Genomic DNA, 27,369 nt, shown 5'->3' with positions numbered 1-27,369 from the left:
CTCTCTCTCTCTCTCTCTCTCTCTCTCTCTCTCTCTCTCTCCCCCTCTCCAGGACCTCTCTGATTGTAACAGTCACCTTCTCCACCAGCCTCTCAAACCACTATCATTTCCTGTCCCTCTCCCAACTTTTCTGGCTCTGCACCATCAAAATGGTGTGGGGTTTTAATGCCAGAAGCAATCTTCTAAGAAAACCTGGAATACAGATGTGAGAAAATGCAGAGCTGTTGTGGTGAGATGCAGGCAGGTGAAAGTTAGGGAACAAGCACCGGGAGGGTCCTGGGACCCCCAGCTGGGCTACCTCTTCCCTAGAGGAAGGCACTTGTGTGGTCACCTAGCATTGCCTGTTCCGTCCTGCCCTCTGCACAGGCCCCAGTAGGAAGTGCCCCTGTCTTTCTCACCCTGCCAGCTTTTCTTACCTCCTCTCCTTTCTTTGCAACCCTCTACTTTTCGACTCCTTTGTCACTTGCTGGGGTAAGATAGCAGGAGTGGGGATGTGGTGATCTGTTGCTTGGGGTGGTGGTGAGGATTTGATGCCAGAATACACACCAGGAGGTCAGCCCCATTCCTGGTGCCAGACACTGAACAAACAGTGGCTTCCCAGATGACACGATGAATACTGTTATTGTAAAGGACATCAAAGGGGGATGAGGGAGGCTTTGGAGACCATGAGCACTGATTGGAATCCTTGATTGCATTCTTCTACCCCAGGTTCAAGAATCACCCAGTGCCCTGAGCCCTTTTTAGACTTAGCCTCTGCTGCCAGGAGCCTCTGTTACGGCTGGTCTACTCTTGCCTGTAATACTCCTACCAGACCTCACTGTGTCCCTTCTGGAACACATGATTGGATGGCCAAGACATCCCCCTCATAGGTGAGAAGAGGGCCCTTCCAGCCTTGGTGCTGTCTGCAGGTTGGCCATCCCCACCTACTGGCAAGCTACTTTCAAACTCTTACCCCAGGACCTCCAGGGAAGAGAGGCTGTAGGTGGGTGGTGATGTGCTTTTCGGCTCTGTGTAAGCCCCATGACAATAAGACCACTGTCTCTGTTGCTACATGGATTCCAGAACCTCATTTTGGGTGAGGCTCTCCAAGAAATCCATTACAGTGTTTTATAGTAAATGGAAGAAAATGAATCTGTTGACTGAAAAACATAGCTACAGTGAGACAGAGAGATGGGATTGCAGCTTACGAGAGCCCTGCACACAGGCCAGGTGGGATCCTGGCTCCTGTGCGTCCTCCAGACACTGCTGTGATCTGCTAGGTCCTCAGTGCTCCCATCTGTCAAGTGAGGATGGAAAGAGTGCAGCATGTCCTTAGAAGGGGTATGAGAACCGAATGAGTCCATGTGCATGAACAGCCTCCGCAGCTGCACTTGACACCTGACTTGTGCTAATTAATATCGTCATTGTCATCACACACTTGAGATAGCACTAAAGAGAGAGGTCTGTTTGCTTGTTCAAGGGCCAGAATGGGGTGTACTGGGTTTTGTACCCCAGGACTGGCCCATACCTAGCATAAGATAAAAGCCCTTATTGTGGCTGATGGGAAGGATGATGAGAGCAAAGTCTCAGAGTGCCTGGTCAGCAGGCTTAGAGTCGGAGGGTCCTGATCAGGACACTGAACATTGAGCAAGTTAACCCAGATCACTTTATGTCAAATGTGAAAGCTGGGGCAGGGAGCAGGTCCAGACAGGACTGGAAACCAGCCTTGGGTTCTTCCCTTTCATGTTGGGGCTCTCCCAGTCAGCTACTTTGAAATGAGCCTCGTTATCTTTCAGCCACAAAGGAGCTCTGGAAACCCAGAGATGTGTAGGGTGACACAACTCAAAGCTAGGATCTCCGGTAGCCCTTGGATCTGGGCATAAAGCTGTCTTGGATCCAGACTACCAGTGTGCATAGTTGAGGACAGCATCTTATCTTCCCAGCCTTTTTGTCATCATGATTGAGGACTAAAATTTCCAAGCCTTTCATTTAAACAAATGAGAAGAGTCCCTTCCATACCTTAAAACTCTTCAAATATCTTGGAGATGGGGAGAGGGGAGAAGGACCTTTACCAGTAGTAGTCCAGGGCGGGAGTGGGGGGAATCCGCACCATGCTGGAAGCACAGCCAGACAGGGGAATCCTGAACCACAACCAGCCTTCCATTCATGGTTGAAACAGGGCAAGTTACCTCAGTGATTTGTGCATGTGCTTGTGCAGCAGGACACCCTTTATCATCTTTGTAAAGGAAACCAAGACTCTTTGGGGACCTCTCCGTGCTCTGACATTCTGCTGGCAGGAAGTCAGAATGAAAAATGGCGGCAAGGACTCAAATATACATCAGGGTAAGACAGTGGGCTAAGCAGGCACTAATGTTCTGGAGTCAAGGGAGCAGTGGCTTGTCACAGGGAGGGACCAGCTTTCTCTCTAAAAGTGACTCCCAATTTCTGCTTTACAAGGCGGGAACCTAGGAGCTGGTTTTGGCACAGCTTTCCATTTGTGAGTCGAGGCTCGCATCCATTCCTTGGAAGCTGGTATCCCATAGAGCCTTGACTTCTGGAGAGTTACTTCTCCTTAAATACATCCTCAGCAGCAGCCCAGACCAAGAAGTAGCAAGCCAAGATGCCTAGAGTGGATTATCCACTTAATAATCAGGTCTTTTCCCCCGCTTCCTTGCATGGCTTTCTCTCCCTTCAGCCTGTACCTCTCTATCAAGGCAAAAATCTAACCATCAAAGGAACACAGGGCAGGGAGACTTGGGAAAAATCAGAGACAGGATCGACTCAGAAATGCAGCATAATGAGGTTCCCTGAGCAGACTTCAAAAGGTCAGTGGGGCTCTGGAGCCCCATATGATGACCTCACAATCAAACTATTCCTTCGTCGTTCTCTTCAAATCCAAATTGTGCACACGTGTGAGCAGGAAAGGTGTTCTGGTAGAAGAAGAGCCCACCCCCACCTCCGACTGCTGCCTGCAGCAATTGGGCTTCGTAACTCTCCTAACACTTGGATTTGATTTTCCAGGGAAGACGAGCCAAGTCCCTGTGCATGGGTGCTCGTTTCCAACACCCCTTCCTCCTGATTTTCCTGCACTTGGAGCCCCGCCCAGTGAAGGGAGACAGCATGACTTTTGATGCCAATAATCCTGAAGCTCTTTCTTTGCTCCTTGGACGCAGATGGTCTTCTTAGAGGGAGATTTTTCTAGGCTCCAGCTTTACAGGAAGATGAACCTAGGGAGGAAGGGAACTGTTATACTGCAGATCTCATAGGAAGCATCTGTGCCATTCTGCCTACTTTACTTTTACAAGCTCTCCCCACACTTACTGTCTGTGACCAATTTCATGCCACCGTTGAAGAATCAAGTGGCTGTTCCTGAGATCCTAAGGTCTGCAGAAACAGAAGTGTTTACTCTCTAGGCCTCTACCCCCTTGCTGACCTCCAGTCCACAGCATAAACCTATAAGTCATTTATGTCCCAGAGTAGCTGGCCTTGGAGCCACTAAGATGGCAGAGACAGTAACATGGTGTTAGTTGTGGAAAAAGCATACTCATTTCTTGATGGAGTCATTAGTGGCTTGTCTGTGGGGGGAAAATATTGTTACTGTCATTGCGGTAGTCTCTATCATCTCCTCACCCAGGGAACTCAAAAGCTCAGGGGCCTCAACTCCTGCAGAGACGATGTCACTACTGGAACTGTTGGCCTTTGAAGCAGAAGGATTCCTTCCGTCTCCACCAGTCTAGTCACCTGACTTTACTGAAAAGGAAACAGAGGCCCAGTGAAGGGAAAGATCTTGTTCCAGGCCACACAGTGGGTCTATGGCCGTATTGGTTCCAGAACTCAGGTCTTCCAGGCCAGGGTCCTTGAATCCTGATAGTCAGCCATATTGCTTTTTGTGTGCCAGCTGCCAGTGACTCGGCACCCTTTGGGGAGTAGCAGGTGACCATGTAACTCAGTAGTTCTCCCCTGAAGAGCAGGTCCAGGGTTGGTTCTTAAGTGCAGCTGATTGTGGGTGATTATTCACATAAATTACACCTGTCACTCCTCTGCACAATGCCAGGCCTGGGTAATGTGAGCTCCTTGAAAGAAGAACCTGTTTCTGTTTTCGTTTTTTTAAAGGGTCATTATAAATTAGATATGAGTATAGACTTAGGAGTCTGGCAGACTCTCCCAGGGAATTCTTTATCTTGTATATATTTGCCAAGCAACCTTTGCAAAAGTTAGTTAGACCACTCTTAGATGTGAAACACAGTTTTGAGGTTTAAGAATTCTAAGGTATTTGAAGACTCTAAGAAGCCCAATTCTCTTTTCTGGAAGTTTCTGAATAGCCCCATTGAATTACTGTTTAAGGAGTCAAAATAGGAGAGCAGTACTCCAAAGGCAGCCTAACAAGCACTGGAGAATTGACTTACATCTCAGAACAAGATACAAGGAAATCTGAGGGCCAGAATACAGACTAACTGGAGCTTCCCCCAGCTTTCAAGAATGAATGTCTGTGGCTGATGTGATCTGGCAGATACAGAGAGGAAAAAAGTCCAAGAATCCACAGGCATAATTGAAGGGTGAACATGCATCGATTGTAAAGGAGATAGGATCCCCTTGGCTCTGGCCCAAGAACTCCCACCTCTAGGTGGATCTCATCATGTGGACACAAAAGCATAGACTTCAAAGATCAGCTCTGACTCCTGTTTCTTATGTCTGACTCCCTTACTCAGTGTGGCCTGGGACATCGCCTCTCTGAGATTCCTTTTCTCACCTCTTAACCTAAAGCAACAGTTCCCTGCAGGAACAATCTCATCTCACTCCAACCACAGGGGACATTTGACAGAGTCTAAAGATATTTTTAGTCATTGCAGCAGAGTGATGTCTGTGTGGATGGAGGCTGGCGACCCTGCTAAGTATCTTGTCGTTCACAGAACAGCTCCAAACCCCAAAGAACTATCAAACTGGGCCGGTGAGGTAGCTTAGCTGCTAAGGTTGCTTACCAAGTCTGGCAACCTGAGTTCCATCTCCAGGACCCACATGGTGAAAGGTGAAAACTAAGCCCTGCAAGGTGTTCCCTGACCTCCATACACCGCTGTGGCATGTGGGCACCCACATATATTCACACAAATAAACAAATGAAAAAAAGTCAAAGTAAAGCATTATCACACAACGAACTCTCATCCCCCAAAATCAGAAGTAGTGAGACTGAGTCTGCCTGCAAGAAAACAGGCTTTGTTCATGGTTGTACCTGTCCCACCTAATACCAGACCTGCCCATGTTAGATACCCAAGAAACAGCTATGGGAGCAAGTATATAAAAAGGTGAAGAATTACGTTTTATGCCTCTCACAAGAGTGCTAACTAAAATTTCTCTTGTCAAATGAAGTGTTGGTACCCAGAGCCTAGCACTGTGCTCAGCACATAGTAGGGACTCTGGAAATGGTAGCTCAGAATCATGCCAAGAAATTTCACCTGACTTTGCTTCATGCTCATTTTAAATAAGAATTCACTTGTTTTCATCCTCTGCCAAGATAATAGGCAGCCTGTGCAGGCAGAAAGCCCAGTGGGGCTTTCACAAATATTGGTTTACAAAGAATCTGTTTCATCTTGTGTTTCTCAGCTAGGTAAGCCAAGGGCCACTTGGTTGTGCCTTCATTTCCGTTCCCTCTGGCAGACTTCTCCCAGGCAGGGTTTTGTTTCTCCGAAATTATTGTTCCCTTGCTTTGTTGTTCTGAAGGGACCTGTTGGTTAATATTAATGCATTTTTATCTGGACCATTTCCTTCCGGTTCTCTTTTTTCCAATCTGCCATCACTCTGTATGGCATCTTTTCTAATATCCCCGCTGCTGACAGAGCCCTTTCATGTATATATTACCCTCAAGCTTCAGGAAGTCTGTGGGCGAGCGACCATCTCCATTTGACAGATAAGGAAACTGAGGCTCAGCAAATTAACTGCCAGGAAGTGAGTCAGGAACTTCTGGCTGTACCTCATGACTCCTCCTGGGATTTGGAAACTGGAAGAGATTTAGGGAGAGAGGTCAGAGAAAGAAAGGGACTTGTCAAAGTCTACCAGGAAGTGGTGCCTAGTCTCCTGCTGCTAACATCTTGTCTTTCTGTGCTCTTGATCCCCTCCAGTGCCTGAAAATCATTTGCAATTAAATCTGTCCAGAATCCACTCAGGGAAGTCTACACTCTGTAGTGAGGTCAAGGGAAGATCCTGGGCTGGAATCTTATTCTGTTGTGGATCACTGGAAAGCATTTCCCTTCATCCCTTAACTTTAGGTACCGTCATTGGAAGTAGAGGTGACAAGCCTTGCCCTGTGTCACAGACTTGTCAAGGCCAGTTGAGATCAAGGCAATAGATAGGGTTTTGTGAACAGGGGTCCCATGAAAATTTCTCTACCTCCTCTCCCTTCTCTCCCACAGTCTAGAGTCTGCAGGTTGGTATTTCTGCTACAGTGACAGGCGTCCCTGATAAAAGCAAGCATCTTATTCTCTAGTATTTGTTCAGGCTCTGTTACTGTCAGCCTCTCCATGAAGGGCACTAACATGTGCAATCTGCAACTTCTTTCAACACCTTTATGTGACATCTAGATTTTTCTATCTTCAGCTCCCAGATAAGGCACTTGAGGCCCAGAGAAGTACAGAGCTTGGTTCAAGGTTGCACAGCTATCATAGGGGAGGCCAGGACTGAGCTCGCCCTCAGAAGGTTTAAAGCGGTCAAAGCCTTTGTTCCCTCACATTCACATTTATCAGTACTGAGTAGCCAGGACAGGACCTTCTCTCCCCACCCCATCCAGGCCAGACATGAGATCTCTTCCTCCTGGGAGGCGTGGTGTGGGCTCTTGCCGGCCCACAGTGCTGTCAGCTGTGTCAGCTAGTGCTCCTAAGAAAAAGATGACATTACTGTCTCCAGCTGGGAACAGCTGATCAGAGCCAAAGGAAGATAGAGAAGCTGTAGCTGCCCCCGGAGCAGTACAAGCACGGCAATTGTATGTCCAGCCCCCTGAAGACCTTGACTGGGGACTGTCCCCTCAAGCTTCCTGAACTATTGCCTGCCAGAGTCCACTGTGTGGGACTGTGTCCTGCTGGCTCCTCTTAGGGGTCTCCTCAGGACAAGGATACTTCATGGCTTAGAGACCACACGGGCTGATGGTATCGCTGACAAACCTGTTGGGGCTTTCATAGGGGAAACACAACAGCTGCGTGCAACAAATATTGACTTTGGGTGCAAATTCTTTCACAGATGGCCACCCTTGAGAGATCGCCAACCTAGGCCTCTGAGCACGGGATATGTAGCTGGATAACCAGAGTCTAGGACAGAGGGAGATGCCTCTGGCCTCCCAGATGCCCCTCAGCCACAGGGATTACAGCAAAATCAGCATCTAAGCACTTTGGAGCTTTAGTGTTGTCGCGAGCACAGTAGTGAGATCCCACCCAACTCCTGGGCAGGGCTCCGCTGTAACAAAACACTAGGAGCTGCATAGCTTGACATCAAAAGGTATTCTCTCGTGGTCTAGAGACCCGAAGTCCAAAATCAAGGTACAAGTACAGCTATGCTCTCTTTGAAGGCTCTGGAGGAAGACCCTTCCTAGCAATCCTTGGTGTTTCCTGGCCGCCTGTAAGTGCAGTGTTCCAGTCAGAGTCTCTGTGTCCATGCTTTCCACTTCCACCTGCGACAGTTGTTGGATAAAGACTTGCCCTAATCCAGCATAGTTGTATCTGATTAGACCTGCACATGGAATGTTATTTTACCTCAAGTCATATCCACACGCTCATGGCCAGCAAAGACCATTGCTAATTGAATTGAATATTAATTGAATGAATGAATTAAATGAGTGAGAAAGTCAGCAGAAAGCACAGTGATCCTCTACCACTAATTCAACCAGGGGTCATGCCGGGACACTTTAATGTACTGAAAGGACTTGACTGTATCTTGTAGAGAACACAGTTCAACTCATATTGCCCATGGGTTTGTTTGTCCCTTAGGGAAAGCCTATGTAGAAAAGCCTCCTTCCTTCTTGGCTCAACCTCTGAATGTACCCTCCTGAACCACACATGTGGCCAGATCACTTTTCCACCCTGTTCTTCCTCCCCACCTACCCCAGTTGGCTCATACATCACATAGTATGCCAGTTGCTTGTGTTCGCCTCTGTAGCCCTGGACTTCTGCAAACTTCAAGATCAGGGGCTGTGTATTACTGAATTCACAGCTATACCATATGGCTGGCAAAAAAGGGGGGGGCTACTGAATTGAATCATCAGTTTATATAGGCAGGAAAGGAAAGAAAAGACAGGATGGGAGGGAAGGAAAGAAAAGGAGAAAGTAGAAAGTCTAACAACAGTAGTCTAGCTGTCTTCCTCATTTTTGTGAAAATTGGAAACTTTTTTGCCTTTCTGTTAATGTTCCCTACCACCCAGCTCAGCCAGTGCCATACACCCAGAAAATACTGGCTTCAGAAACAGTCCAGGCGCTAGGGTTTGGCCGGACTTGCACACGGGCCAGGGGCCTTGAAGAAGGCTTGGCTTCTTATCAGGAGTGCCCATTGCAGGCCGCGCTGAGCCGTGCAGTGCTACCCGTGGCCCGCGTCTCACTTTTCACCCCATCCCCGTCTTCAGTAAGAAGTAGGCAGCTCAGCTAGCTTCTTCTGCTTTGACACTTACTTGTGTGGCGTAGCTCTTTTGCGTGATTGAATGCCTCGGCCCACTAAAGAATAAAAACTGTAATTCCTCCCTCTCTCTTTTTTTCATTGTGTTTAGCCAAGACAAGCTGTGAAAGAATGTAAAATATATCATTTTGTTGGCACCCATTCACAAGTGAGTCAGTGAGCTTGCTCACATTTACAACTCAAATTGGATTCTAACCTTCCAAAAATTTATGACAACTGCTCCTTCTTGTGGCTTAAATGTTGACATATAATTAATTTAGGATTCCTTCCTGAGGCTTCCTGTCCAGGTCTGTACCTGCCACAGAAATATCCTTGAAAGTTTATCTGACAGCTGGAACCGTGACACCCCAGTGCGGCTCTGTGAAACAGGGTGGCCCATGCCAACAGGAAGAACCCCAAGAAAGCACGAGGCTGCCAACAGAACTGCCTGCTGGAATGCCCCAGGCAGGAGGCACCGTATTTGCTGTTAGGAGGAAGCTTGGCATTCCTCTGATGCTGCTCCTTCTGTCCTGATGACCTCCCTCCTTACTCTATTTTGTCTTCAGGGTGACAGGGCCTACACCCAGCTCACGCTCAGCCCATGAGCATCCTAGGTATGAACACTCCAGCCAGATGCTTTCTCTGCACCCTCTTCAAGTTGGTCCTGATGGTTAGCTCTATGTTCCGTATAGATTAGTGCAGAGGCAGAGGTCTTAAGAATTGCTACAAATTGGACTTTTATGGCAGGTGCTAGGCTAGGGCACTATGGGCGGGTGTATTATTTATCTGTGTTGCTGCTGTGATAACATACCTGACAAGAAGCAGGAAGAGAGGAAGGGTTATTTTGACTTACAGATTGAGGGGCTGCAGTCCATTATGGTCACAATGCATCTGTAGTGAGATGGATGGATGCTGGTATTCGGCTTGCTTCCTCTTTTTATGCAGTCTTGGAGCCCAGCTCATGGGATGGTGTCCCCACATTTAGAGTGGGTTTTTCCATTTCAATTAACCTAATATCAGTAATCTCTCACAGTCATGTCAAAGGCTTGTTTCCATGGTGATTCTAGGTCTTGTTGAGTTGATAATATTAACCACCACAGAAGCATTTATTTTATCCACTCAACCACCTGGAAAAGTAGGAGTTACTGTCTTTACTTTGGAGATGAGAAGACGGTACCAAGGATGAAAGAGGGCGAGTGGTTTACTCACCGTGACCCAAGCTAGAAAAGGGAAGAAGTAACAAGAAATTCTCATGTTTGGGGCACCCATTGGACCCTGTGTTACCCTGTCACAGTCAGTGCCCATGGCAACAGCAAGCACTTTAGGCCAAAATAATAATAATGCTAAGGTTGAAAGTCAATGCCACATAATACTTAGGAACATGGTAAGCATCAGGCAAAAATTTGTTATCAGCAGCAGACTCAGGCCTCTTCTTAGTCTCCTCTTGGCAGGCACATGAGAAGCACAGTGCTCAGTGACACACATCCAGCCTGTCCTCAGGGCCATTATGCAGCAGCCAAACACTAACAGATGTGTGGTTCAGCCTTGCTGGAAACCAGGAGTTGCTGGGGAGACAGGGAAGAGGGAATGCTGGGGACTAGGAACCACGGTCAAGGAAGGCCCCTGAAGAGGTGGCACTCACGCTGGCCTCTGTGGATAAGGAGAAGGTAGACAGATAAAGAGCCAGAGAGATAGTTCTTAAGACAAAGGGAACCCTGTGCCAAGCCCCAGTAGGCCTCCTGGATCTGGAAGCCCTGTTCATTGTCTGATGACCAAGCAGGAGGTTGAGCACCTGCAGGGGTTGTTAGCACAACGTGCCCACAGGGCTGGCTTCTAAGGAAGCTCTCCAGCAATGCTGAGGCCTCTAGTGCCTCCATGAGCCATGTGGGGCTGCCAGAGGACTTCAGATCCAGATGCACTGGACTTTGGCAGGGGCTCCAAAGGTAGTCTCAAAAGCCACTGGTGTCATGCCTCACGTACCGACTCTGCCATGCTCTAGCCCCTTGGTCTCTGGCCAGTTTTTACCCAAAAGCATTTTCCAGACTTCAATCCTGGATACTGAACCTGCCTTTGACGATGAAGTCCAGGCCCTGCCTACCAGGATCTTGGAATTTATTAAGGAAACGTGTAGTTAGTTCCTGCATTGTGAAAATCTATTTTCCTCTCTGTTCTCGTCGAAGCAACCAGTGACAAAAGTGGTGCAGGAATTCCCTCTCAGAGAACTTCCATATCTAAGTGACAAACATTTGTGCTAGTGGGAAGCCCTGTAAGGTTGGGAGCACCAGTCCTGAGAGGCCCATTGTTAATGCGCTCTGGTTATGCTCGGAGCCTCTCAGTCCCAGGACAATTACAGAGTTCACTTAGATCCCTGACCCGGAGTGGAGATGGGAGATGGAGGGCTGTAGCCTTGGGCCTCTGTGCTTCGTGTGCAGACCCACAAGGTCAGACTTTGTCATGGGACTTAAATGTAAATTCAAACCAGAGAGCATGTCTGCTTTTTGGCACTGTGCAAATGTGACTGGCCTCAGAGTCTCTCTGAAATAACCTCTGCTTTTATCACACTCCTCATTCTTGGGAGGGAGATGTCATTGTTTCCCTTTTCAGTGGCCTAGTGGGCAGTGGGTTCCCTGTGCAAAACCTGTGCATGCAAACATTTACAGATATGACGAGAGCCACCCTTTTCTTTGTGTGTTTCTTACAATCTTGTACCCCATGGAAATCACAGAAGTACTCACTTCAAGAACGCCATTCTGAAACGCATAGACTTGAGGATGATGCTGTTTGTAGTTGCCATTCCCCAAGATCAACACTGCAGACTCCACGGAAGCATTACCTCTACGGCATCTTGGCCAGCATGGCGCAGAAGGAGACTGTAAAGATAAATTGTGTGGGGCTAGAATGGCAACTGCAATTCCAGTGGCCTGGACACCGTGTCCCAGAAAGGTGCCATTTTGTTTGCACTACAGTGCATTCCTTTTGGCGAGAGTAAGCTGTATGTTAAACAGACGTCTCATGAATGAGAAGTCCAGTCCCACTAATGCCAGTGAGCGTCATGTTGTTCTCCCTAAGCATTTCAAGGTTGCTATGAAGGGATAAGGGGAGGAAGGCAGAATTCTGTGTCAGGGGTGGAAGAGTGGGAGTTACCCAACAGCAGACATCCTGGCCATGGCTGGGGGAGGCTCGGGTTTGGAGAAAGTCAAGCTTTCGGGCTATACTTTGTCTTTTAAAGGCAGACCCTCCCTCAATAATCTTTTTAGCATCCCACTCTTTCAAAGACAACTTGGACCCCAAAGCCCTGATGCAGCCAGAAGACATATGAATATCCCATCAATTGTGTAGAAGCAATAGATTGGAATCCTCCAGATAGTTCACTCAATCTCAGGATGATAAACGATCGATCATTGCATTCCTCCTAAATGAAATTAAGATGTTAAGATATATTGCTTGGGGCTTCTGCATGGGATTTCAGCAGTTGACTTTGCAACAGAAAATGTATTACTTTGGAATCACTGGGAAAGGAGACACGGGATCTATGTTAAGGCAAAACACTTGACAGTTTGGAAGAATGCTTCAGACATATTAATTTTTTTCATATTTAAAAGTGATTAATCATCAGAAATACCATGGAACCGGAAGGCCATAATGCAAGGTCTTGGGGAGGGGAGGGGAAGGCCTGTACCTTGATCCTCTAAAGCGGGGAGGCTTTTGAAGGATGCTCCAGGTGACCTTACCCTGGAACACTAAAACTACCAACTGAAAACCTGAAAACAGAGTCCAGACAAAATTCCTCAAAATGCATAGAAATCCACAGTACTTTTCCATCAACGACATACAGAAACAGGAGTCATGGGCTTCCAGTATACACGTGAGACCACCAAAGATTTACTTACTCCGCAGAAAGCCTTCCCATCTTCCTCAGATCAGTTCAGGGGCCTGGGGTGTTCTTATAAGCTGGGGGTTTGCCCTATCAGGATACCAAGCTCATAACACTGTCCCACCACCTATTTGCAATGTTTTCTTCTGAGGGGATGGGGTCAGATGGTGGAGCATATAATAAGTTAACAGTAGTCATCTCTTCAGAGTGTAAGGACAGGTAAAATCCAAGGTGAGTATTGGTGGGTTGTTCTTAACCTGACTTTAATTAACTGCATGTTCGATATAATTATTTGTTGCATGTAATTCCTGGCATGCCCACTAGGTATATATTGCATGAAGTCAGAGCTGTTTTAGCATGGCTCCTGGTAAGTGGAAGGAGAGAAGGGCAGTACCCATAGAGGAGACGGGAGGGGAGGGAGGGGAGGGAAAAGACGGGGAGAGGGGCTGAGAAAAGAGGCAAGGGCAGAGGAGAGAAGGTGACTCATGGGTTGGCTCTTATGCTTTCCATAAATAGCTCCTAGACAATATAAGATTCAGCCTGAAGTTGCCATTGTAGCCCGTTTAAGCATGCATTTCACTTCCAACTTTACAGACCTGTTTATCCTGTTGCTTTATTTGTTGAAAGGTAACTCTGAATATATTTCAAGGATGGGCCTCTGACTGGTTGCTGGCCTGTTTGTGTCTCTGTCCTCCACCCCCCCACACACACCCCCACGCCACACCCCCGGCTACCAGAGTCTCTCCTCTGCCAGGGAAGGCTATTTCCTTTTGTTGCAGGAAACTCATTTGGTAGGTGCTTAGAATTGTAACACAAAGATGTCTGCATCAAATGAAATTAAAGTACAATTAATCCAATACAAAACTCCATTCAGCTCCTAATGTGCCAAAACTGAATAGTTTTGAAATGAATTTGGGGTCACTGACTGTGATGGCTGTGTTCATGGCGGTTGGGTTGCCTGCCTTCAGCTGGCCATGGCTGGCGGCATTCACCGAGCATTTAGAAATTAAACAGAACCAGATTGAACTTGCTGCATTAGCTGTTGCCACATCGGAACGCTAATGGGCTTAGTGACCACAACCTACCCAGGCCAGAGTGTGTCAACAGCCAAAGGACCAACCTCAGTGGCTGTTCGTGCTTTGCCCAAGTTGTTACAGCTTAATTCTTTGCAGCTTACTTTTCCTGCTGTTTTGGCCTCTTCCCTAACCTGCCTTTAAAGAGGGTAACAGCCAGTCCAGGCTCATAGTGCGAGGCCGCTGGGCCCAGGCGAGGGGTATACAGACGCAGCCTCAGTCCTCGGCATCCCATGATTTGTTCGGTTGGGGTTCTATCTCCTTCATTCTTTAGCTAATCACTTCCAACAAGCATTCAGGAAGTGGCCCAAGTCCAAGCTGTTGCAAAAAGCCTCTTGATTCCCCACTCATCTAGAAAAGTGGAGTTTTCCTGGCGTCCTTCTCCAGGGAGGAAGCGTGCTACACAGGGCTTGCCTCTTGAAGGGCTGCTTCCTTTGCACACAGCCAAGCCTTCCACCCTGTCTGAGAAACAAGGTCAGGCTTCTTCATCTCTGGGCCATTCAGTCAAGTGCTGGGTTGCAAGATGCTGGTGCTGAAGAGGTTAAATTACTCAAAAAGCTGGATCTGTGGTTTCCTGCCCACACTTGCTGTGGCCTAAGGCAATGCTTGGGAGTTTGGGGAGGGGGAAATGGAGGTCTCGCCTGGACCCAGGTGGCCAACAGGCAAAGCATGTTATTAAGAAGCAGGGACAGCAAAACCTTGATCTTCAAACGAGACCCCCTAATTAGTTGCCAGCACAGGAGTAAATGGCACTCCACTTGAGCAAGGCGGGAAGGGGGCCTTCTCATCCCTGAGACTAATTGCCATCGCTGGCTCCAGGAAGATCCTGCTGGAAACACTTGTCCTCTGAGCCGCTTCTTATGGGTAAACTTGAGCTATCACACTGTTCCTTCATGTTTCAAATACTGCAAAATGCTTTTCCAGCCTTCTTACTTGGAGGGAGCATCTCTCTTAACTATGACAGGGTCTCCAGCGCTCAGTTTAGAAGATGATCTCCCTTGTAGCTCCTGTGTATGACAAGATCATCCTAACACAGAACTCTTGTCTGTAAGGGAGTTAAAGTGTGTTTTAATATATTCTCATTTGCGTTTGAAAAATGCTATCTCAGGGGGAAGTCTGCACTGCAGGAAGTAGGGATTTTTTTTTTTTATAGCGGTAGAGTCTTCAATTTTGGAGTGCCTCAAGTATACAGACCTTTCTGAGACCCAATTTGGAGCCCTAATACTGTATTCCCGTGGCAATATACATTTTTTTGTCAAGTTAAAAACCCTCTATTATTAAGTCAGAAAGGTTCAAGAAAAGGTTCAAGGTGAGGTGGCAAAATGGAGGTTTCTTTTTATTCTTCCATTGTGAAAAATGTCATCTTACACTATACCTTTGTTCTAGTAAAATTTTTAAATGGAAAATTAATTGTTTTACCTTTCTAGCTATTTAGACGATTGGAAACATTTTAAAATCCATTCTCATTAAAATGCAGAGCAATAAAGTACAAACTATGCTGGAAAAAACCAAAAGGAATTCATAATGTTTAAGCCTCCACACAAATGGGAAGCTTGTGGTCTTTTTGGATAGTGAGTGGTTTAGTAAGTTCTCCGTTTCAAATGTGGTGTTTGTAGCCTGAATGACATGATAGTGGCAGGGAACAGTTGCTGTTCCTTCAAACTTCAATAAGCATTATGTAACATAACACAATGTGGTTAACTGGGATTTTAACCCAGGTTATGACATTCTGAACCCAGTGAGCTCCACTCAACTTTGAAAATGGACATATGGTTGCAGTTCGACATTCCTGACTAACTCCCTAGTGCAGATACTCACGGTATAGCTAGATTAAGTCCGGAGGTGCACAGACATTCATGACCAACTTCATTTTAAATTCACACTACAAACCTTACTCTCTGCTATGTTCTGGATAGGGAAAGAGACTCTAAAAGAAGTTGAGGAAGAGCCAGGCCCTATGGTACATGCCTTTAATCCCAGCAAGGCCAGACTGGTCTACAAAGTGAGTTCCAGGCCAGCTGGGACCCTGTCTCAAAAAGACCAAAAAAAAAAAGTTAAGGAATTTATTTGAGCTGATGCAGTTCATGGGACTTGGATCCCTCCTTCACTGACCTGTCTCCATGTCCAACATTGCAGCCAGTTGCACGAGCTTGCATTCATCACCTGAATCTTTTGGAACTATCATGTCTCATGTCTCTCTGTGAATTAAAATTAAATGTGATAATTTTCAAAAGAAACCCCAAAAACCTCTATTATTTGTGTGTTCTTTTTCTTAAAAAGCGTTTCCCAAATGGTCCGAACTGTGGGTCACACCAAACAAAGATGCACTTTGCAATGTTCTGGTGTCTTCCTTCCTTTTCTATCACTTTCTCTTGCTCCATCTGGAGATAGGTTTTGCCTGCTCAGTCTTGAACTTCCTGCTTCTTGGTCCTACTTGACAGTCATTAATGGAAGAGCCAACTTCTCTAGGCCATACACAGAGTTCTCCCTTTCCTCTAGAGTCACCCTTGAACTGGCAGTATGTTTCAAGAGGTCCTGGCTCCATCCCTTTCAAGCACAGCCTAGGTTACGCCAAACTCAGATGGCCAAAGAGGCCAAACTTGAGAGGCCTGGTAGACAGGTACAGGATATAGCTTAGTTCAGTGTCTCCAGAGAACTGGGATTCTGTTGTCCGGACACTCTCGCAGTAGCTAGGTACTGTTATTCAGAAAGGAGAATAATTCAGTTAAAACAAACAAAAAACTAAAGATTGCTGGGAAAGTGTAAGTTTTCTATTCACTTTTAAGATTGACTATTTTAGGGAGCATCGGTGGGCCCTGAAGTGGCATATTCCATATTAACCTCCTCTGCAAGCTATGTCACAGAGCCACACATCACGGAAAGGCCCCTAGTCCCTTCTCTGAAGCTGAGCTTCAGAACTGTTCTCAATCTGTCAAGGAGTCACTGTTACTCAGCAATAATACTATTGTGTGAACATTCTGGGGCACGTCAGGAAAATGGGAGTTCTGTACACAGGTTTAGGATATTTGCACATAGGATTCCATTCTCTGTGATGAAAGCCTATGGTTTTCCTTCTCTGGGTAACTTAATAGCTTCCTGTAATTGGGAGGGCATGGGAGCATGGCCAAATCCAAGTGGGGTTCTCAAGGAGTCCCCAGGACAGTTTCCGTCACTCCGGAGTAGAGGGACCCTGTTTGTTGAATCACTAGTGTCCTTGGCAGCACCCTCTAAAGTCCCCCAAAGCACTATTTTAAACCTATGTGTTTCCCTGATTTGAGATGTTAGAAACTGAGTAGCAAACTCCAGGTCATTTAAACGAGTGCAGAAAAGAAAGGCTCACATCAGTTTTGACAACAAACAGAATGAGTTTTTGTTCTATCAGTTATGTTTAAAAGATTCTAGTTTCAAACTGAACACAATGTGTGGTTATTCTGTCGGCGATTTATATAGCCACCAGGGCGCCACAGTTACACACTGCATACATCGTTGTATTTTTAAAATGTACTTGATGAACATTTTTTTTCTTTTCTAGTAACTACTTCATTGCCTTAAATGAATGCATTCCAATAGAATTTGTAACAAATGACCACTTTGTGTTTGCGTTAATGCCAAACACGTTTAACAAATTTTTAACAAGGAACCCTGGCAAAATGCCAAACTCCTAGAGGGACACTGGAGGAATGCTATAAATTTAAACTAGATTTTACCTTTTCACTTAGCTCAGCAAGTGTCTTGGGTGTCTCGCTATCTCAGCCTCGCAGTCTGTCTATTTTGTGTCAGACAGTTGTACGTTTTCATTATTTTTATTACTCAGGCCATACCTGCTTCCACAGGACTTTTAAGCCCAGGCAGCTGTGTCTCAAATAACATGAAACAGTGTAGGAATAAATCTTTATTTCTGAAAAATTGTTCATATCTTCTCTGGGTTGGTAGACGAATATATGCACACCCACAGCCACCCAAGTTTGCTATGTTTAAAACCCAGAGTCAGCCAATTATGTACACAACGATCATTTAAACCGAGACTCCTCACCTGGGGGGTGGTCTGCTCAGCCCCTCTGATATTTGGTACTGTCTGGATACACTTTCATTGGCATCTAATGGGGAAGATCAGGGAGGCTGTAAGTCATCCTACCTCAAGTTCAGGAGCCCCACAGTGAAGTGGCAAAACCCTTCCAACGTGGGCAGGCTAAGGACCTGTTCTTTAAAGCAAAAACTACTTTGGAGCTCATTGCTACTCAACCAGTGTTTTCAAGATTAAGCAAAGCGCCTGGCATGGGTGTTGAGTGGGAGACTTCTGACTTCTTTCTTCCATTGTCTTCTGCTTTTGTGAAGGAAACTCAGATCATGATACTTTGGCCCCAAATGTAAAGCATGGTGGTGTCAGAGCTGGCTGGTAGTTGATGGAGTGTGTTAGAAGCTAGCTGGCATGTGCCAGGTACTATCCCCAAAGAGAGAGCCATTGTGGGCATCAGGAGTGGTCTCCAAGGTAAGTAAGGCTGGTGGACAGCTATGTGCTGCCCACCAGATTGTTTTAGTTGTTTTTGCGGACGAGGTCTTATGTTTCAATGGCTATGCAGTTATTCCAGTGTGCAGAAGATAGGAATGATAATGATTACATTATGGCATTAAAATAATTCTTTATGAAATAGGATACTTATTGATGTTTGTAGAAGTTGTTCACAAGAGAAAGAATATTAATTAAATACTACAGGTGTTGCCGGGCGTGGTGGCGCACACCTTAGTCCCAGCACTTGGGAGGCAGAGGCAGGCGGATCTCCGTGAGTTCAAGGCCTGCCTGGTCTACACAGTGAGTTCCAGGCCAGCTGTGGCTACAGGGATACCCTGTCTCAAAAAGACCAAAAACAAAACAAAACAAAACAAAAAAAACTACAGGTGTTATGGAGAGGTTACAGAAATTGGAAAGGGAAGAAGCAAAGACCAAGGTTTCGGAAATCCTGACCTGGGAAGTAAAAGGAAAGGACTTTGGAACTGAAAAGCTATGGGTTCAAAGGAGAGCCAAAAATGGGGCGGGGGGCGGGGCATTGACCAAAACATTCCCTTCAGTTTTGTCATGTGGGAAAGGGCTGCTAACCAAACAGGTCAGTGCCATGGTGCCCTGGAGCTTGTTTGAGATTATTCATGCAAATAACAGGGTGGCAGACAGCCTGCTGCAAACGTGAGCTGTTAATACTCCTGACCACAATAATAATGACAAAAATAAATCTCAGGAAGACACAGCAGCGGGCACTGCCCCCTCCAGGTACACACCACATATCAGTCAGAGTCCTCTCACTTAAACTATGGGTGAGTCACACCCAGCAGGAAGAGGGCAGAGATGAAACACAGAAGCCCCTCTCTGCCTCCTCCCTGGGCTCTGTCATCCCAACAGCAGCTTGTGACTCTGAGAAGGGCCGACCCCAGCCCTGACCCCCGCTTCGGGCTCCGAAGTGTTACATTTTATTGCCCTGTGGAACTGTAGGAGGCCACTCTCGAGGTAGAACTCTGCTCTCCACTCATATTTTTGAATTATGGCTTCAAGGTGGTTGCTCCTATCAAGAAAATTAAATGATTTAACATAATTTGTTGGCACTTTGATCACAACAATAATAAATAAATCTCCATGAGGAAAACGGAAACCCATTCCGCCCCATTTTAAAAGATGTTAAGTAAGAACACAGATGTAGTTGTGAATTTTTTTCTCTCTTTTTTGAAGCAGAAATGACTGCACTGGGTTTTCCTGTGCACAGTCGCTCAGAGAAGCTGTTCTGCGGGATGCTGGCAGTCCTGAAGGAACCCTCTCTTCCACATGGTTAATTAGTCTATCTAGGGCTGGCCTTTTATGTGGGTACCATGTGCAATACGTTAGGGACATCCGTGGCCGTTGTGAATGGGTGTCTGTGTTGTACCTGGGGGCACACTGCACACATTTGGGAAGCACATGGAATGGAGTGGACATTAACCCAGATGTCAAAAATAGCCTGCATTTTACTACTGTTATTAAACAGTTTCCCCTTTAACCCCTCTGTGTTTACCAAAGACCCTTTTCTCCCAGCCTGTTTCTGCAAATCACTACTGAAAGGGCAGGAGAAGAAAGCTATAACCAGGCAGGTGTCTTTATTCCAAAGAAAAACAGTCTGAAGGCATATTTGTGAGACAACACACATTTATAGCCTGCTCCCCTGGGGGTTCCTGTCCTGGGCTGGAATCTCCCTGCTGTGATGGACTGGTCCCCACCCAGAGCCAAGTGAAGGGCTACTGTTCCACCCAATAGGGACTTTGCTTCCCTTAAAGGAACTAGCTCTCTATTCTGATATGACAATAGGTCCACATTATTTGGTGTGAAATATCTAAAAAGTGCCAAAAAAATTTTCTGATGGAGAAAAATTTTTAAATACTTTCCAAGATAAATATTAATAATATTCTGAGGTATACATATACTTGCAAAATGTTTGCACTTACTTGTGATTGAATGCAGAAAATGAGATCAAATTATAACATAAAATGTCATTCTGCTTTGATTTTTCCTCCATCAGGAACTTTGGAACATTTTTCCCCATTCAAGAAACATATCTTCAGCATGGTTGACAATAGTCATTTAAGAAAATGCATGCTTCCTTATCACAGATATTTATTTCCTTCTGGGCACCCAGATTTCAGTCCTCCCGCATGTGTTGGTTATTTGTGGTTGTCCATCTCCTCTAGAAGTAGTGGGCCTTGTCTTTCTTTTTACTGTAATGTGACCAGCATCAGGCACATTGTGTAGCCCAGTGATACACCATGTTAGTTTCCTGTTGCTACAAAACCAACTTAGCATCTTACAAACAGCACCCACCATTACCCCACAGTACCATGATGGGTCAGATGTTCAGATGGCGACCACTGCTGGGTTCTGTTTAGGGCCTCATGGAACCAAAGTCCTGGTAGACTTCGCAGGACTCGAACGGGAGGGCTCTGGAAGCACCCAGCTCCAAGCTCATTCAGGTTGCCGGCAGATTTCACTTGCTTGTGGTTGTTGGATGGAGGTTCCTATCATTTGCTGGCTATTAGCTCTGGAGTCACCCTCATCTTCTAAAGGAAAATTTCAGTTCCTCACCCCTGTGACTTTGTTATCTCAGCCCAGTGAGGCCCTCCAAGTGTTTGACATTTCACCCACTTTCTCTTTTGCAACAATGGGAGGAAAATCTCTGCTACTGAAGGCTTCCTGTCATTAAACTGAATCCACTTGGGTGACCTTCTCTTAGATTAATTTAAAACCACCTGGTTAGTAGCTTTGATTACCTCTGTAAGTTCGTATAATCATGGTCTGCTTAGTTCATTCTTGCCGTTAGGGCGGAAATCTTGTGGGGACAGTGAGGAGTCCATTTCCGTCTTCTTTGTACTTCAGTTACTCTCTAATATCTTCAGAGTGAATGAGGAAAGTACCACGTTCCAGAAACCGTATAAGACACAGGGGTTGCTAAGTGAGCAAGACCAGCCTTCTCTTACCCTCACCAAGTTGACATCTGCATCCTAGGTATTCAGTGGAAAAATAATTGCAAGCCATATCCTGTAATGTTGAGTTCTCTAGTAGCCACATTTTAAAATGTGATTAAAATACAAGGAGAATTAAGGGTAATATATTTTATTGGATACAATATGTCTAAAGAATTTTGACATGATGTCAGTATTAAAACTTGTTTCTGAGATAGTTTGCATTCTTTTTTCCATATTTAAGCTTCAAAATCTGGTATGAATTTCACACTTTAAGCACATCTCAATTTGGATTAGATATGTTTTGAGTGCTCAGTGGCCACATGTGGTCAGCAGCTACCATACTGAGTAGGGCAAGTCTAGACTGTTCACCAGAAGGGGACTATGTACTTCAAGGGAGATGTCCTGGATGACACAACATCTAAGCTGAGACTGAGGAATATAGAGGGATGGATCTGCTGGAGAAGTGACCTGAGGGCATGTGGATAGAAAGACATTTGGGAGAAGAGGAGAAAAGAATTCTGCAGTTATGGGGAGGCCGCAGTATGAGGAGAGGGGAAAGCATCCGGACAGACGGAGACTAGATGAGACTTGGCAGCCCGGCCAGGAGACCTGGGTCTTGCTCCATCATGAGGGCCACAGGATTGGAAACAGGCTGTGAACAAGGGTGGCAAAATATAAAGAAAGGTGTGCAATGGACTGGGCATCGCCATTGCAGAAGAACTGTTGGCTACCTCAGGAGGCAGAGCTGGGTCCTACAAGAGGATGCTGGAGAGGTTAGGCTCAGCCGCTGGGATGACCTCATGGTGCTGGAGCCCCAGATCACCTCATTGCTGGACACTTGGATCCCATTTGTAGGTTTTGTAAAGCATATTCTTACCTGCCCATCACGGAGTGATCATCTGCATTTGTAACTACTGGCTGTATCCTCTGAGGATGTATTTTTGGTTTTGATATTGCTTTCTTCTTCAAACCCACTTGGGCCTCTTGGTGAATGGCTTATTTTGTTTTAGGAGGAAAAAGTAAAATTCATTTTATTTGTGAAATATACTTGCAGACTGTTAAGATATTTTCATGGCTTTATACACATCATAGTGGTTATTCTGTTGTTTGTCTTTACAACGGAAAGAATGAAGAAGCATCACAAGACCAGAAAGGTGTGGCCCAGATAAGGGTCCTGAACTGATCTTTCCTAAAAATGCACCAGGTAGGCTACTAGTTCGCCTTGTTTTATTTGCATCTTTTTCTGAGTGGTGTTTTAAAAACAGTGTTTAAACCGTCAACGATTTCTCGCACATTCTCTTGTCTATGGCGTAAGCTTTAGTGGAAGCAGTGCACTGCAGCTGGGAGACACCGTGTTCTGCTCTGTGACCTGTTACCCAGCTGGAAACTTTTCTTGCAACTGAATAAATGATTGTGCTTTGCTACTTTATCTTGGAAAAATATCAAGGACATTGGACATTCACCATAATTAATTTTCACTCACTTCCCCATCTGTAAAAAAAAAAATGACCTATGCATTTTAATACTACTTTGGGTTTCTCTTTACCTTTTAATCATGTGGCCTTTTAGTGTATTGGTCAGCCCTTTAAAAGGATGATTAAGAAATGCTTAGTGCACAAAAGAATGAGAGCTATGCACAGCTCATGAAACGGAAAGCGTGCTCGGACTTACAATTTTCATACAAAGTTTGCAGTGATTTTATGTGCCAGAGAGAGTAACACGAGCTGCCTTAGAAACTCCCTAACTTTCTGGCTCTGCAAAAGCCATTTTTTGCCCTGATTCAAGTCTATTAACTATAAGAGTTACACCAAACTCCTCAGAGTATGAATTAGCTGAGTTCATCCAAGCCCCATACTTCACAGACAACACAAAGATGCCTTGAAGTAGCCATGTACCTGGGCATATGCTGGGTTCTTTTGCATTCCGGTCAGCCAGCAGGTCCTGTGAACTGCTGTGAATTGACCTCTGAATCAGACATCTCAGGCTAGGTATGAAAAGTAGTGTGTAAAGCAAAACATGATGGGGTACACTTGCATTCCCAGCATGTGGAAGACTAAGACAAGAGGATCATGAGTTCAAAACCAGCCTGGGCTCCATAATGAGATCCTGTCTCAAACAAGACAAAACAAAACAAAACTCTGTGTGTGTGCGTGTGTGTGTTTTCATTGTCTCCTCCCTGCCATAGTCTTAAGATAGTCACACTATTTCCATATGTTGGAAACTCCCAGGCACTCCAGGGGCCATTGAATGACAATGCAGCGTGGGGTATAAACAGAGAAGGTCACCTGTGCAGCGATGGTGCTCTATGTATAGTATACACATTTTGTTGAGCCCCTCATTTGTTGACAGACATTTTGGGTTACTGTGAATAATACTTTCAATCCCATTTTTCAGTTAATTTGTGTATTCCCAGGTAGGAGTGGAATCACCAGCTACAATAATCATTAAATCATCGCACTTACATGATTTATAAGTCTTTGAAATTGTTGCCGTTACATGGTTTTTAAGTGAATGTTAAAGCTTTTGGTATCTTGACTATTCTTAACGTTCTAATCTCTGAGTCAAATTTTAAAAATGAAAGTCCTGGTCATTATAGAAAAATGTGGAGAGAATGAAATTGGTACATAACTCTACCGTGTCAAAATAATAACTGAGAGAGTCTGACTTTTTTTCCCTTCTGTGGTTTTATGTGTATCACGAGCTGCATGCACACGTAGGGGACACAGTTTGAAAAGGGACTCTGCTCCATACTTTTGCGGGACATCCTTCAACTTTCTGTTCCGTTTGCACTTTCTCTCCGTTCCCGTCCCATTGCTGCTTTTTGATTCCCATGCATCCCCAACCAAAGAGAATGGCAGGCCGGGGCAGGGAGTGGGTAGGGGAGCCTCTGCCAGCGTGATCTGGGGGAGTCCCACCAGTGTCTGTCCTTGCTGAATCCTGTACTTTCTCCTTGCAGCTGTCAGAAGGGCTGACGGAAAGGAAAGCACAGCTCTGCGCCGATACTCTGCTAATCTATTGCAGCACGCCTCTCCTCACTGTCCACCGCCACCAGGAGCCGCACGTTGGCATCGAAGAGGAATTTGCTCTTTCATGTCCCTGTGTGATCCTGCTCAACTTGGTGTTCCCGTCCTCTTTTCTCCTGGATTTGGATGTAATGGGAAGGAAGACTATGAAGGGGGAGAAAATCAGCTCCTTCATTTTCTGTTGGGATTTGAGGCATTTAAAGATGACCCTCTCTTTGGGGTGCCATGATGTGATGAGTTTCATTTCTGTTACTTAACCTCCTTGGATACATTATACTCTACGGGATTCAGACTGTGGATTCAGCTTCTGTTGGACAACTAGATTCATCTGGGATCATTCCACCTCTCAGGCCACGTGGTCATTCCTAATGCATTAGATTATCAAATGGTCGCAGTTTGCTGTGAGTGGTGCTGGTGGTGTTCCTATGCCACGATGTATGAATTGTTTGACATAGATACCAAAACACCAAAAATTGTGAGCCTTTACCCTCCTCTATTTCTTTGATCTGCTGTTCGAAGAACCACATTTTGATGGTATAACCAGTAGTTACCTCTGGGCCAGGTTGGAAATGAAATCAATTTTTAAAACCACTAATAACTTGCCAAGAAATCGCCTTATGAGAACATGGTGTGTGTCTCTGACAATGCATGGCACATTTAAATTGATCATTCATAATTTTATTGTTCTGCTCCCGTACCAAAGAGTGATAAAAGCCTGAGGCATCTGCACATTCACCCCACGAGCTCTGGGTACTCCCATGGCTGGGATGTGACCCAGCCTCAGGCTTTTCTCATTTGGGTACATGCAGGTCTCCACAAAGATGCTGGGAAGTCATTTATGTTCCAAGATCCAAATGCTGTGCAAACAGTATGAGTGTAGGTCTTCTGCAAACGAAGGGTTGTTTCTCATTTTATTTTTCATTTAAAGGAAATGTCTCTAACATGGATTCCAAAGCATTTTCAGCATCAAACACGAAAACATTGATGAATGAAGAACAGTCACAAAGCCGTGTATCTGTAAATAGCTCTACACAACCTGTCTGTGGATACAGAGTCATTATTTAAAGCACATGCCAGGGAAAGAGACCATTTTCCAGGTCTTTCACATACAGTGACATGGTACTAAGGAGAATTAAACTCCTGCTGCTTCCTCTGAAGATTAAAAATAATTAAAATCATTATAACTTCATGAAAACTCATGACTGAGTCTGGCAAACATGTGCACTCTTGTATTGACCCATTTTCTTATCAGTGGAAGAAACCCTTCCATGTGTATGCAAGTGGGAGATAAAAACCTGCATTTTTAAAGGACAAACAGTGAATTTAAGCATGAGTGGCCTTAATAAATATAGTTGTCTTTCTTTGCTGCTGTGGAAAGGATTCTAAGCAGAAGTTCCTGAAGTCTTGCATTGAATCTAGTCGTTATTACTACTTTTTGAAATGTTGGTGCAATTAACTCTGGACCTCTCTTGTGAGCCATAGAGATATTTACAAGACAAACCCCTTATTTGCTGATGAAGGGAAGCTGCCTCTGAGCTGCACCGTTAATTCTCGGTGCATCAGGAGTCAGACGTTCCAGTGGGTTTCTTGCTTCTGGCTTTGTTCTTGTTGTCAGTAAGTAGCGAACTATGTAAAGCTTACGTGTTGCATAAATGATCCAAATACATTCATTTTTCCAAAGTCTGTCTTTAACTATCAAAGGGATCTAGGTATTTGTCGGAGGAGCGAGCAGAGTTCTTTGCAAGTTTATTTACTACATTTTGGCAGTGTTTCGCTGAAAACCCAAGCCACAGACCCGTCCCCATGTGTGGTATGGGTGTCCTCAAAGAGGAAGTCCTCATGGCCTTTTACCACCCAGGCCCTGACCTGAAGTCTGCAACTGAATACTTGAAGTAGGAGACCCAACAGGGAAAATAGGGTCCTTGAAGTAGAAAACAAAGCAACCAACCGTGTATAGTCAGCTGTTTCTACATATGTGCCAATTTTGTCACAGATATTATTTGGGGAATCCATTTCGCCCCTTTTATTGTTGGTTAAAAGTATTACTGATCTTTTATGCAAGCATATCATTTAGTCCCTGAAAACTGAATTCTATCTAATACAGCATCTTTTTCCATTTCACATAATATTCTCTGATGTTTGGGGATTACCGAAAAGAAATCCCTTTCCACACATTGAAAATAGTCTCTGGTTTACAACAAACACTGTGATGTTTGGAAGATATTTCCTTTGCGCAAACTTTAGCAAGTTCCCTTCTAATCATAGTGTAGTTGAAAAAAATAAAGTTTGGGCTGACATTTCGGAGAAGTTGGTCTAAGTCTTACTTTGTGCAAAAGCAGGCTTGCATTTATACCCCATTTGATTTCTATGTACAGTCTCAATTTTGTATTGAATGATTTTTTGTGTATTCGGTATGCACGTTCACAGCGTGTCAACTTCCATTTGAAAGTGGGTTTTACCTTTTAAACAGTGTTTATGATGAGACCTCAAATGTGTTGACATAAATTGTACCTTCAGTGTTTTTGTGTAGAGTGGTGTTTGAATGCTGCCAGGGCTCTGTGTATCCAGTTCCCTGAGACCCCTGTTTGATAGAGCTTCTTGTAATATTTCTTCAAGTGAGTGGCATGTAGGTTGTGATATTGACCATGTGATTATGGACATTGATACGAAAAAAATAAATACATAAAATTAAGGAACCCTCGAAACTACCAGTGGGCATGTACTAGCCAGTCCTGTAACCTCGTGTTCAGTAGAATTACAATGTACAAGGTATGTACAGTTCAAAACTTTGTTATCATGTGTATGAGAAGTACTTTGTGCTGTCTTATTTATATTCATCAAATAAACCTTGTTTCTTTCTGAAGTGAGTTCATTTCATCTTTCATAAGGACTCTAACTGCGGCAGTCTTTAATGCTTTGGGGACCATAGATCACCATTTGAAGAAACTTATGGAGGAAAGAGAGAAGGATGAAGGGAAGGAAGGAAGGAACAGAGGGAGGGAGGGAGGGGAGAGAGACACAGGATGTGAAAGATGGAAGGAGGTCCTTAGAGAGGATGGGAGAGAATCAAGACCGAAGGAAGAGAAGTTGTCATCTCCCTTGACTAGAAAGACTAAAACAGAACTCTTCCTCATAGACGGTTAGATGAACAGATTCAAATCAGGAAGTTAGGCAGCGTCGCCCTTCCTTCTTCTGTTTCCCCTCACCTCTCCCTCTCTCTTCCTCCCACATTTTGCTGCCATACCCCCTTTCTTCATACCCCCACCTTGCTCTTCCTCCGCTGTCCCCATTGTGCTGGATTTAGTCTCTACTAAACGCT

At 45.2% G+C, this 27,369-nt stretch overlaps 1 protein-coding gene across 15 annotated transcripts in view; it reads left to right on the top strand.

The window, feature by feature from the left end:
• Erc2 (ELKS/RAB6-interacting/CAST family member 2) overlaps positions 1 to 26,917 on the top strand; it is a 1,070,830-nt gene extending 1,043,913 nt beyond the window's left edge. For 10 of the 15 annotated variants that reach the window (XR_001872873.2, XM_008851846.3, XM_008851843.3 and 7 more), the window contains one exon: positions 23,984 to 26,917. Coding sequence is in view for 8 of the 15 variants with exons in the window: in XM_008851846.3 (XP_008850068.1) it covers positions 23,984 to 24,307 (324 nt within the window). In the remaining 7 variants the exon portion in view is untranslated. The remainder of the gene's footprint in view (positions 1 to 23,983) is intronic. The other 5 variants (XM_029555344.1, XM_029555343.1, XM_008851847.3 and 2 more) reach the window with 3 other exon arrangements.
• Positions 26,918 to 27,369: the final 452 nt, after the last annotated feature.

This window comes from Nannospalax galili, unplaced genomic scaffold, assembly GCF_000622305.1.
Source record: "Nannospalax galili isolate Female #2095 unplaced genomic scaffold, S.galili_v1.0 scaffold485, whole genome shotgun sequence".
Classification (NCBI taxonomy): domain Eukaryota; kingdom Metazoa; phylum Chordata; class Mammalia; order Rodentia; family Spalacidae; genus Nannospalax; species Nannospalax galili.
This window is presented reverse-complemented; position numbering and strand designations above follow the sequence as displayed.